This window comes from Ambystoma mexicanum, chromosome 3p (genome assembly GCF_040938575.1).
Source record: "Ambystoma mexicanum isolate Mex_15411 chromosome 3p, UKY_AmexF1_1, whole genome shotgun sequence".
Taxonomy (NCBI): domain Eukaryota; kingdom Metazoa; phylum Chordata; class Amphibia; order Caudata; family Ambystomatidae; genus Ambystoma; species Ambystoma mexicanum.
In genome coordinates, this window is record NC_090925.1 from 156,209,215 (window position 1) to 156,223,247 (window position 14,033).

Genomic DNA, 14,033 nt, shown 5'->3' on the forward strand with positions numbered 1-14,033 from the left:
GGCTGCCAAAAGAGGGGCTTAGGTAGAGGGCAGTCATTGGCTGGGGGCAGTATGACCCAGAGCTCAGTGATTGGTTCTTAGGAGAAAGACAGTTCAGAAATGACTGCTTTTTTTTCTTTTTCCGTGGATTCCCAGGATTCCCAGCCTGACGGGGAATATTCATGAGCATGTGAATCCGTGCCAGACCCATGCTGGAGAACAGTTACAGGTAAGTAACTTGTTCCTTCCTTACCGCCCTTGAGGACACTGCCTCCTTCTTGAGAGTTGAGCATTGTTCTTTCCCTGTTAATGGGACCTCCCTGTGAACCTTTGCATATCGCACGCATCATGTTTCTTTCATGGAAGTCTGCCTTCTTGGTTGCCATCACCTTGGCCAGAAGGGTGGGTGAGATGCAGGCTTTATCCTGAAAACCACCTTTGGGATTCAAAAGTCCAAGGTCCTTTTACAAACTAATCCCACGTTCATGCCCAAGGGCATTACTCATTCCACAGCAATGAACCATTCGTCCTATCTGTTTTCTTTGGCGCCCCTTCAACTCTGGCAGTGTGCTCCCTGCATTCATTGAATGTCATGCAAGCTTTAAAGTACTATGTTGCCTGTACCAAAGCATTCCAAAAGTCAATTCAACTGTTTGTAGCATTTGGCCCCACAGCTGTTGGCAAGGGGCTATTTGAGTCCACCATATGCTGATGACTTTCGGCTTGCATCTCCTTCTGTCATCACATGGCTTAAAGGGTGTTAACAGGTCAACCTAATGCACATTCCACAAGGGCTGTCTCTTCCACTACTGCCTTCCTCACCATTGTTTCGCTGGTGGACCTCTGCAGAGCGGCCACAGGGAGGTTTGTCTGCACCTTTTACAAGTTCTATTGCATGGACAGGGACTCCACGGAGGAGTCCAGGGTTGGACAAGCAGCACTTCGTCATCTCTTTGCCTAAAGGTGAGCTTTCTTCCTGAAGGTTAGAATTATCCTCCTGTTTTGCATTGTATGTGTATGAGTATACTGCTTTATAATCTATTCAAACAGCATGTGAATCTATGAAAGATCGAATGCTTTAGAAGGAATAAGTTACTTACCTGTAGCTCCTGTTCTCCAGCATTGTTATCTTTCATCGATCCACATGCAACCCACACGCCTGCGCAACACATGGGGGTCTTCTTGGCTCATTTTGCCACTTTGACATGCATTCTACTAATCTAACTATGGGCTCTAGGGGTCGAGCTAATGGAGGCACTGCCTATTGGCTGCTTGGAAATATGACTGTACGAGAACACTAAAGCGACTACAGTTGCAAAACAAAACTGATTTAATGTTGCTGAGGTTTCCCAGCCTGACGACAAGGAGTATTCAAACAGCATGTGAATCTCTGAAAGATACAAATGCTGGAGAACATGAGTTACAAGTAAGTAATGTATTCCTTACCTGCCCCCCCCTCCCAATACCAAAGCTGTCTATCATTCAACCACTGACTATCCAGTAGTTTCATGAAGGCTCACTTTCCTATCATAGCCCATTGCATCAGTGATCATTTGAGAGGCTCGGTGATGCCAAGAGGTCATTTAAATGCCAGAGAAGCACTTTTAAAAATCCACTGAAATATAATAAAACTTTAATGAACATCAACAATGAGAGCCAGGCCAGAGGAAAAGTACTATGTGGTTTTATAGGAATAAATGTTATGACACATTTTGTTTTTAGTGAAACTCTCACCACGGGAAGTCCCAACACCACCCTGCGTGGAGCCGTGCCCCATGGACTGGTTGTACAACGGAAGAAAATGCTACCACTTCTCCAAGGAGGAAGCGGAGTGGGAGGACAGCCAGGGCTTCTGCGCCTCATCTAATGCGTCACTGGCTCTCATCGACACCCAAGAAGAACTGGTAAGAATGTGAAACCACAATATACATTTCTCTGAAAAAATCCCCCTGCAAGACCAATTCACTAGCAAATGATGGCCCACACTAACTCAGCAGGGGTGTTTGTGGCACATGGTCAGTCGCTGGTTGTATAGCATTATGGCACGTGAGTCCCGCAGGAGTCCCAGTCACTCCCAATTGCTGTGCGCTTTCTGTTTGCGGTGGAGAAGGAGGAAAGCTGACTGTATCCTGTGGCTGCTACTGGCGCTTTAACGTTTGACCCCCCCAACTACAAAAACGGACTCCTGGCGCATAGCGCCACGCAGGAGTCCCGTAGGACTCCCAGTCACTCCCATTCCCTCACGAGGATCGACAAGTCTGCTAAACACCATGGAGCCTGGTGGCGACGGTATATCCCGCCCTAACAGCCGCCTACATCATCGGAAACATGAAGGCGGCATCGCGATCAGAGACGCCCGGCAAAAGGCTCCCAACAGACATCAATCGGTTAGTGGCATGCGTGTGAAACACACTTTAAACAAGTCAAACCCTCTAAACATTACCAGTGAATTGTTTTAAATTGACGCAACAAGTCAGTCACACTGTCTCGATCTAACAGACACTGAGCTCGTAAAAACGGCTGAAATATCATGTAATTGCATCAGTAAAAATGAAAACAGCAGACTCGGGAACCATATACAGAACAGCAGAATGAGTGACTCAATCAATAAAAATAGTGTTGGCAGAATTCAGCAAGTCCGTGAAAGGCAATCCAATATATTGCCGTTAGAACCCAGTTCAAGAACGCAAATGGCAAACGAAAACCTAAAAGATCAAAATGGAGAATTGAGCAAGCATAAGGGCTCACAGAGAAACACGATTAAACCCTAATTGTGAACATCTAGATGACGATTTATATCCACCATTTCAACAAGCTAAAATGAAAGATGTCAATAAACAATAAACCGATCAGGATCAGAATGGCAGGAAAATAAAACTACAAAGGCAAAAGAAAACCAAAAACATGACACGGGGCACAACTCTGAAATCAAATGGTTTGCGTGCCTTTCTGTGAAATCCGTCGACACCTCCTCGTCACACAAGTGTTTCAGTAAGGAAAAGCACAAAGGAAAGGTTTAAGGCTGTAACACATCTAGCCACCTCAAGAAAAGGTGATAGTGACACTGATTCGGATGGCTCCATGAAAACCTCTCACCAGAATGACTAAGTTAGTGATAACAATCTCATTGACATTTTCTTATATCAATGAGAATGAGGAGAGTGATCATAACAGGCCAATTTGTGATGAGACAAAGGAGAAGCCCTTGAGATCTAATGAGCCACATGTACAATTCCAAGCTCCATCAAAAAAATTTAAAAAAACAAACGACTAGCATGGTGCAAAATAGTAAAGGAAATAGTTTGTTCCTACCATTATCTGAAATGCTGAAAAAGTACACCTCAGGCAGTGTTAGCAATGCCTTTGATAAACCCGCACGAAAGAAGCTAACTGCCATTCAATGGAACCCTAGAGGAGCAGGAAAAACCAGAGGCAGAAGATGGAGCGGAACAGGTCCAATACAAACTAAAACTGTACAGGATGTTACGAGAAAAGTATCTCTGGAGAGTATACTAGCTGAGAGGAACTAAGTAAACTTAACTAGGAGGAATGTAATGAAGCTGATCCACAGCGTTGCATTCCTTCGAACCATATCCTCTGATGACATTGCAATCAGGGAGTACATTGACGAGAAGAGAACCGACGGTCGTTTTGCACACAAGATCAAACCTGGTTAAAGAAACCCTGTTAAAGAGAAGCAACAAAATGCTGCGATATGGCTTTGACCTGGCTGATATTGACCAAGTTTCCCACAAAAGACATAACCACAATATAAAGATCAATGTACATGTGGTAATGCCAACTATGCCAATATTACCTCGCTCTCAAATGAAGACACAGATGATCGAAGTCCAATAACCATAAGAGTCACATTTGATGATAGCGACAAGCCAAATATGGAGGGCACGAACCGTCTCCAACAAGGACTGGAGATTGCTGCCATCGGCTCTGAACAAATGAAGAAAGATCTTGCAAAGATGAAACTTAACCACACTAGGAGGCATATTGATATCATGGAATGCAGTGGATTTCTACATCTGTTAAATAATATTCCCATTTGAAAGAAGCCCAAATTATTTGCCTCCAAAAAACATGGATAAGAATGACGCAACGTTTGCGACGGCTTTGAAGTGTTGATCAATCCAGCTGAAAAGTGCAGGAACGGAAGACCTTTTGGTGGTCTTTTGACATTGATCAAAACTGACAGTAACCGAACGGTGCTTAAATACGGAACTCCAAACCTGTACACACTGTGGTAGATCATACAAACTACCAAACAAACAACTAATATCTCACCATTCCTAGTTCTCATCAACGTATAATGGAATCCAGTGAAATCAAAGTCACGAGAGATGCTAGATACAATCTCATCAATAATAGTCAATGCCCAAGTTCTATATCAAAGCCCAATTGTACTAATCTGCGGGAACATAAATATGAAATGCCTAGATTCAGAGGGACTCCCACTCAGTCAGCAGACTTGTAATAGAGCTCAAGCAAAATGGATAAGAGTGATGAAATCCAGAAACATGTATATGTTAAATGGGCAGATGGAAGACATTCCGGGCAAAACGACCTGGTCCAATGGAACCCAAGTTTCCACCATAGATTATATATGGATCCTGAGGAGCCATCTCGACAAAATACATAGCTTGGAGTTAAAGTCCCAATCCCACAGTGACCATAATATAGTGAAACTAATATGGAAGATAACCTGCGTCTCCACAGTGAAATTTTACAACCGGGCTTTGGAAATAAATCAAGATAGTAATAGAGTGAAGTTACGGATAAAAAGACATCAAAAAACAAATCGACAAGATTAGATCAACCGGACATCTCATATGATTCTCTTCTGGAATCCTATAGGGTGGTGAAGACCACACTGAAACAGCCCCTATTAGTTCCAAGATCTACATACAGTAGATCAGTTGTGGATCAATGGAAGCACCCAAGGACTGAACTTGTAGACATCAAGAAGCAAAATCCAAACATCAATTAATTTGAACTAAAGCGATTGTCCAGTTTCGATATTGCTATCTTCTGGCTTTGATCAATCCGCTTTAGAATGATCTGCAAACTGGAAAAAGGAGAAGAAATAATAAAAGCAATGGAAAATTCAAAATCATGTGAAACTTGGTCAATTGTAAACCAAATCACGATGAACCAGCAGAGCCGGCTAAGCTGCGGAGTAACAGAGAAAAATTGGTTGGCTCACTACGCCAGAGTCTTTGCAAGTAACCATGAAGAGCTAAACCTACAACCTAGCCATCCTCCTGTCAATTGGGCTGTGCACGCCGATACCGACCACATCAAAGGCACGATAAAAACATTAAAAATCTCAGCAGCAGCAGGTCCAGACGGTCTGTTGAATAAATCATTAAAAGCCAACTCAGAGGCATTGGCAAGTTTTATAGTATTGGTTTTTCAGAACATCGAGAAGGACAGAAAGCTTCCTACTTCATGGACCACGAGCATAATCATTCCGATATTTAAAAAGGGATCGAGAGACGATCCAGCGAACTAGAGGCCCAATGCGTTATTAGATGTGATAGGGAAAATCTTTGCATCATACCTACAAACACGGATAACGCAATGGGCAGTTTGTGAACGAATTACTGATCCTCGGCAATCGGGCTTCACAAAGGGAACCGGGACAGACTTAAACCTATTCATTCTGTTGTTACTAAAACTTGATACCATCCAAGCAAAAGGTACTCTTCATAGCCTTCATTGATATGAAACGGGACTTTGACGGCGTAAATCGTCAGAAAATGTGGTCAAAGTTACGTGCTTAGAATTGTCCAGAAGAACTGCTGACTCCCATTGAGGCCTTACATCAAAACACAACATTGTGTGTTGGGCAAGATGTCAAAAAGGGAATTGCACTGCGCCAATCAAAGTCAACTAAGGAGTAAAACGGGGGTGTCCATTAGCAGCAACGTTGTTCAAATTATACATCGCAGACCAACCGAAAACATTCCACTGATACATAATTTTCCTCAAACTGAACAACACAGAAATCCCAGTTATTGCATACGCCGATGATCTGGTAATAATGGATCAGACCCAGATCGGCCTGCATCGCTTATAAGACAAACTTCAAGAGTATGTGGTTGAAAACGATCTGGCCATAAATGGCGCAAAAACAAAGATAATGGTGATTGGGATAAAACAAGGGAAATGATCCAACGCATTCAAGTGGAGTATTGGTGAGGAAACGCTTGAAAAGGTAAATGCGACACGCTACTTGGGCATACATTTCAATACATCAGTAGCTGAAAGGACCTGGCAAGATGAATTCTATCAAAAAGCTACCCAGCTAGCCTCCCATGGTGCGATATTGCACGCTTGATATGGCTAATTCTCGATGGTGCCCCTGCAGACATTCTATGTGAGCAAGGGAATACCCATATTGACATATGGAGGAGAAGCAATGCTAAATCTTTCAAGGAAGGTGTGGGAAGTTGTAGAAGGCAAATTTTGGAAGACAACGCTAAGACTTCCCAAAAGCCTACCTATGGCTGCGATTCGTGCAGAGTTTGGGTTACAGTCGATCCACTCAATAGTTGTTTGGAAATCTCTAGGGCTTCTACAAAACCTATTGGAAGAACAACCGGCACCGGGGTATACCTTCTTAAAACATGAAGGAAAAGGTGAAGGTTCAAGGGCATTAAAGGAGCAGAAATTAAAGTGTGAGAAACATCTGAAGTACTTGGACTCATCACTAAAACAGCTGATCGAAAACCCTGATCAGGTGAAAGAGAAGCTAAAGAGAATGGACTGGATTCACACTATGGAAGCGAAAATGAAACTGTCATCTCAGAGAGACTCCGCTAGCATACATCGACTGAGAAACACAATTCCTCGATACCTGCAAAAGTTCCCAAGTAAAACCCATCGCGAGACACTTAAGAATAAGATTAAACGTTTATCCAACCAACGAATACCGTCATAGGACCGGAAGAAGCGGGGAAAATAATGGGCATTGCAGGCTGTGTAACACAGTCTGGAAACTGTGAAATAATTATGAATGCACCGTCTAAGAACTGATGAGATCCCAGTTTCTTGCAATCAATACTGAAAATTGTAGAACGCTCACAGCTGACGAATGGTGGGTGTTGTTTTTAGAAGGACACAAACTAGGAATGGTATTTGCAGGGATTGACTTTCCGGAGAAGTTGAGGAGAGAACTAGACACACCCGACTCTGGGGAAAATGTGGTGTCTGATGGACCGTCCATTGATCGTCTGGGAAAATGGGGTCTCTGACGTACCGTCCATAGATCAGTAACCACTGTAAATAAAGTTCATAAGCTAGTAATACCAGGAAACGAGGATGCTTAAATGAGGGATATATGGTGGTAAATTGGTCTTTTTTTTTATGTGAAATGACTTTGAAGCCAAAAGTGTGTAAAAAGTTTGTTAGTAAACACTACAAAATAAAAATACAAAAGCCAGATTAGGTAAGGTGTTTTTTTTTTTTTTTTTTTTTTTTTTTTTTTTTTAAAATGAGTAGGCCACATTTGAATTTATTCCAAAGTTTCCTAATGTATATAAAGTTTTACACAATGGCAAATATACAGAGCAAAATGTTTTACACTAATTTTGCTAGGGGCCTAGCCAAATGATCTCTGTTCTCACTTTTTCATGTGAGAGATGAGACTAGGTTTGAGCAAAACTCAATTACTCAACTAGCCGTTAGGAACAAAAGAAAACATTATTGACTATAGGAGGGCCGAAACACAATGTGTCAATATTTAGTGTAGGATAATGTGGTGTTTGTTTGTCTTCACATTTTAGATTTATGTATGTCTTTTTAAATATACTGTCTAAAGGTGACTGTTGCCGATGTTGCACAATAAGACATTATGAAAATGAATTGCTTGTGTATTTGAATCATAATCACCCTTTTTGTCAAAAGTACAAATAATGGTGGCAGTTTAAAAAAAAAAACTTGGTAAACCTTAAAGAAGATATTTATTGTGACGAGGAATACATACCCCTGTAGATTATTTCTTTATACAGGCTCCAAAACAAGTGGATGGGAAGTTGGAAGGCCGTTTGCCTCGTTATAAATAATCCAGCCCATGGCATTTGGTTATTTCTTTGTGTTATGTTCCTGGGTGAGGTGCCAGTACCCCCATTGTGTTTTTCATGTTTCAAAAGCAGTGCATAGGAGCTATGTGGATTAATTTCAGTTCATCAACCTCTTCCCCATCATAAAACACCTCCAACACCAAAATGACACATACGAGTTTCTGAAATAACTTCAAGCTCATCCAGCTGCCTCACCAAACACTTTTCAGAATTCACATCCATTAAGAAACCTGTCTTGAACCTAAAATGTAACTTTACTAATGGCTAATTAGTATAAGTGTCCATGATTACAGAACCCGAGTCCATGGTAGGCTCAGAACTTTGGCCATATTCTGCAATATGGTTGCCTCTCTGCATTGTCTGTCATATTTCTATGCTGGGTGGCACAACTGCCTTGGGATCATAGTAATTCTGGTTGAAAGATGTTGGGCATAACTGCAGGTATTGACTTGTAATCTGCCTCTGGTCTTTTTCGTTGATGGGAGCCAAATCCCACCAGAAGCTTTGGCCCCAATACCCAGACACAAGTCTCTCTCTTGAAAGGCCCAACTCACTTCTAAAAATGCATTGATGACCATATGGTTTATAGTTCAGAGTGCTTTTCGCACTAGCAGCAAGAGCCCTTGGGTATTTCTCAGAGTGAGGGAACTGTTGTCCAAGGTTGGAGGCTGCATCACACTTAATGGAGGTGCACGTTATCACCTTTCCGCCTCTCTTCTTTCGGCACTCCGTATAATCTTCCACTGATGCAGCGTGTTTCCCATGATGCAGGAACACTGGGATTCAAGAAAGAGCAGTGGCAGAGAGTGCTCTCTTCTCTGTAGTCCTCATTCTACACTGAAACTGTCACTATATTTAGCAGTCTGACTCTTCTCTGTAGGTATGCCTGCGATACCACACTCCCATCTCAACCTCCTGCTTAATCGAGTGGGGAAAACAAAAACAGAGGTGGCAAGCACAGTTGGTAGCCAAGTTGGTTTTCTGACTTCACATATGGTTTTTGGTAATCCCCCAGTATCTCTCTTCTGGCTCTGTGATATGATGCTGATTCAAATATCTTTTGGAGACATTGCTGGTAATGCTTCACATAAACCCACCATTGCATGCAGCAAACTCGCCGCCCAGCCTGCAATCAGGCAATTGGAATACTTCTGGTATTGCAGGGGGAGCCTCAGCAGTATTCCAGTTCCTTGAAGGGCAATAATGGGATGCTATCTGGCGAGGGTGTAAAAGCCCTGGCTTTTTTAATGTGTATTGGATAATAGAATTACAATCTCCAGGGCACACTGGGAGTGAATTGCTATGAACCAGGCTCCTCACTAGAGGTGAATGCACCCCTCTAGGTGCCGTGAGAAACCTGAGGGTATTCTCCCCTCCCAGTAAAACCTTGAGTCCCTTATTCAGGTGGCCAGGACACGGCCATTGTTGTTGGATCCAGTGCCTGGGGGTGGATCAGTAATGGAGGATCACCTGGGTAAGGGAACCAGGTGTTGGGCTCGGGGAATACCCCAGGTGAGAAGACGAGGTTGGAGAGATTCCTGAAAACTTCATGTGCTGTACTACAGTTGGCCCCCTTTCTCCTATAAAATCTCCAGTATTAAAATCTATCAAACCAACCCCATCTGGCAAATTCCATAACAACATGAACCCTATTAGAGTTGAAAACCACATCTTTCAGAAACACTGCTTTCCCGCTTTCTACTCGAACTCTCAACCATTCCTTTTCATGTCCTTCTGATTGCCACCCTGACAAAACACTACCGGTCCCAGAATCCCGTGTTCATTCACGATCCCAGCTATTTCCGTATGCCTCACGAACCACAATGACCTGGTCCCTCGGATTATAATTTTGCAAACTCCCAGTCAAATGTATCAACAGCTACCATTTTTATGCACCCTACACAACCTACCCTTTTGAGATTCCCACAAGCCCCAATAGGAGGATTTGTCCTGCATGTAACACTTCTTTCCCTTCCAACCCCGTAGGATACCTGGAAATCACCTTGTTCTGACACAAATATTTTTCCCGACATAACACCAGAACTGGTTACCTGACATGCCCCAACTTGAGGGTCAGGCAATCGACTCAAATCGCACACACCTGACGGCCCTCCCTTTTCTCCATGGGGATAAAAGGTGGAGCAGGAGAGCGCAGTACGAGAAAGGCAAGCACGTCAGATCACACATCTAGACGGCTAAGCCGGTGCAGCAGTTCCAGAGAAGGAGAAAGGCAGTGGAATCGAAAGGGAGGCGAGGATAGAAGTAACCTTGCCCTTTTCGTCCCAGACCCGCGGGACCTTCATGGAAGAAGGCCTACGACCGCGAACAATAGCACAAGTGTCCTGCAGCATATATCAACGGTACATCCGGCAAGCCTATGCCGATAAGCAGGAGCGAGGGAAGCTCCCGCGCCCGGGCTACCTGGCTTGACACCAGAGAAGCCAAAAGCCAAGCGGTTCGTCATAGCCGGTGAGTCGAGGGGAGAACCGGGCTGTGTTGAGTGAGAATCGCAAAGTGGAAAGTTTGAAATCAAGGCTGATGAACTTTTGAATGAACTATAAAAAGTGTGAAGGGGAGACCAGCTACAGAGGGAAACCGGCACCACGTGGGTGCTAAAAGCAGAATACTGGTCGAGCCCCATATGAGAGAAACTACGAATACCAAGACACTACCAATACCAGAAACCTGACTTTAATCTACAAGCAGTGACAGAAACGGAAGTGAATCCCACAATAACAGTGAACATTGAGAAACCAAGGGAATTGAATCCCGCTAAAGTCAAGAGGTCCGAGCCCGACAGAGGGAGATCCAGCGGCGAAGCTATCAACCAAGAGTTGCCAGTCAGGCCTGACCGAGGAAGATTCAGGGTTGGGTGAAACCGTCACCCAAGAACTGACAGTCAAGAGGGGTCCGAGCTCAGAAGAGGGAGATCTGGAGGTGAAGTGATTACCCAAAAGTTCATAGAGAAAAGAACTGTGATATAGTGGGAATGTTGTGGTTTACTACGCGGTCACACTCAACTTGGGGAGTTCCTTTCCCCCCAATGAATGTGGCGCACAATAAATCACTATGATTTTGATTTGGTTCAATTTGGTAAGGCCTCCAACCCGTCTCGCACCCATCCCCAACATGTACCCGGTGCCACAATGGACTAGCCAGGCCGGTGTGTAGTAAGAATATATTTATTTATTTATTTGAACCAAGTTTGACAGACTAACATCAGCCACCAGTGCTGTGGCAACACGAGAACAAAAATGACTTCCGTAAAGGCACCAACACAGAGATAATACTGACATATGCTGTCACAATTTATTTTTAAACCACCCACCAATACAGAAAAAGAACATTTCAAGACACACTGTGATTGCTGATTTGGCTATGATACAGTTCTCCCAGCAGCCCCCAACCTCCAAACATCAATTAGACTTGGGGGCTGAATTGAAGGCCAATGGCAGAGAGTGGGAACACAAGGGGAAAATCGTTTTGGGATTCTGATAAAATGCACTCTTTGGAAAAAGGGATTAGAGGGGCAAAATCATTTTTCTTTTACTTCTTACCCCAGGTGCAGGATGAGGGAAAGAAAAGCAATGGAAATTCGTTTTTCCACACCTAAAAAGAACAGGCAGGGCTTTGTGGTTTTGGTGAAAGCACAATGGGAACCAGGGGAAATTTTGTTTTGCGCCCTGCACACTCACGTGGAAAAAGGGGTTTAGGCCAATTTTACTGAAAAACAAAAAGGTTGCAATAACTAAATGTTCTAAAAATGCTACCACCAAAGGTTCGAACACCAAAAGTTTGAACCTTTGGTGGTAGCATTGTAAAACAAAAATGGGGCCTGCAGGGGTGTCCTCCGCACCGCCCCGCTCACTATACTTCATGGTATAGTGAGCGGGGGTTGCGGGGCACACCCCCGCAGCCTTCTGTTAAAAAGAAAGACAAGTAAAGGACCCTGCAGCGCCGGTTCCCGATCATGGAAGTGAAGGGGAACTGGCGCTGCAGGAACCCAGCATGAAGATGAAGATAAGGGGGGGGTTTGTTTATGTTGGGGGTGTGGATGGGGTGTACTGAGGGTGTGGGTGGGTGGTGTGTAATGGGTGTGTTGTGGGTGGGGGTGTGGGTATGTAAGTGTGTTCGCATGAGAAAGGTGCAAACTTTTGGTAGTTTGCACCTTTCTCATGCAAACGTTTTGCCCGCAGTACTTTCAGCTGCGGGCAAATCACTTGGTTTCTAAAAAGGGTTTTGGGATTCATTTGTTTGGCAGATCTTTGTCTATACTGGCTCAAAACACACTTGCAAGAGCTTGTTGGTTTCGAATGCCAACAAAACACATCCTGTCATTTTTATAGGGGAATTAATTAATTTACTTTAAATATGCTAAGGATCTACACAGACAAACAGGATATTTTGCTATTGGGAAATCACTACAACAATACTTGATAAATGCAGGGCCTACACAATCTACGCCTTTGGTTTGGGGATAGTTTTACTTACAGGAGAGGCCTTGCAATGGGCATCAGGGAACAGCAGGGCACTTCTGAGACAGCAATGATTTCACTCAAGGATTGTCTTCTTTGAATCCTCCAAGGGGTCCCAGCATGTTTCCTGGTTTCTGTCTCCAATGCAAGATTTGGGCCTCTGCTTGCATGTTTTTCGCAAGAGTTCAGCAGCAGGTTGCCTCCTGGAATAAGTGAAAAAGCCCAGTTTTAATGCATACTGGTCTACTTATTGGCCAAATGACATCACAAACTGGTCATGATTCTCGCGTTTGGGATTGGTTGGTTTGCACTACCCACTTCCCACCCGTGTGCTAACAGGACAAGGAGATGGAGGGTGTGAGTTAGGACAGCTGTGGGAGGAGAAAGCTTTGTCATCCCACTTTGGTAGGTGGGCTCGGCATATTCAAAACTCTAAAAATCTATCAAAATGGCAAGTACCCTAATTGTTTTAATCTTTACATGTATGAATATATTTTTAAGAACTACATTTTAAGGCAAATCAGATGATGCTAGTCTGAAGTCGTCGACACACCCTTCCTATGCAGAGATACAGATTTTCTTCATTTAGTCAGGAGCCGTATCAGTGAAAAATATGCAACTTCATAGTTCTCAGGTTAATTCTTTCCTACACCAAATTTCGAATCGCTCAGAATCAAGGGAAGGCTCAAATCAACTTTTCATTAATAACTTTAGTTATGTTTATCACACACATCGTTTTAGCATGTTTCAAAGGGGGTTACCATCACCTATAATAGTCTGGAATGACCGTTGTGGCATATATGCTGCCCCTTTTTATGCAATAATATGTATGTTTCTATTAATGAAACTACATCCTTTTTCCTTTGTTCTCTTAAATTGCAGTTACCCTTAAGATTGTGATCAGCCAGAGACTGGCTAATGATTATGTTCGCCTCCCCCTTTGAGGCCTGTAAGGGCCCTGATGGCAACTCTAATGGACATTTTATGGGAATTATGACCTCGGTCACTTCTGCTGAAAGAACAGGCATGCCCTTGTCTGTCTTCACTGTGGTTTACATCTAAGCAGTGTATTTCTTTGATATATTCATAAAAAACCCTTGGCTTAGAAGGTTTGGTCTAAACTGGCGACATCCGATAGTGGTAAAAAACTGAATGTCGTAAATGTAAGTAGTCCAATAGGTCCTTAGAGTCGCGTCTCACCAGGTCGGGGGTTTAGCCAAGTACAAGACCCCTTGCTGAATAGTATGAAGTATAGGTGACCTGGCAGGAGACTGCGCCTGATTTTTGCACACAAGACTTATTTTTTGTTATATTTTATTTTTTATTATTTATTTTTCAGAAAAAATTGCCCTTAACGTTGATGACACGTGTTTCGGTCCTCCAAGGACCTTTTTCAAATCAGGGCTATTGATTAGTCTTAATCATAATAAAGTCATAAAAAGACAAAAAATAAACACATAAACAATCACAAAGGAAAATATGT

General features: G+C 43.2%; 1 protein-coding gene across 3 annotated transcripts in view; it reads left to right on the plus strand.

Moving 5' to 3' along the window:
* Positions 1-14,033, plus strand: part of LOC138580187 (C-type lectin domain family 2 member L-like) — a 646,123-nt gene that overhangs the window by 172,972 nt on the left and 459,118 nt on the right. For all 3 annotated transcript variants that reach the window (XM_069650525.1, XM_069650524.1, XM_069650522.1), the window contains exon 3: positions 1,702-1,883. In XM_069650525.1, the coding sequence (XP_069506626.1) occupies positions 1,702-1,883 (182 nt within the window). The remainder of the gene's footprint in view (positions 1-1,701; positions 1,884-14,033) is intronic.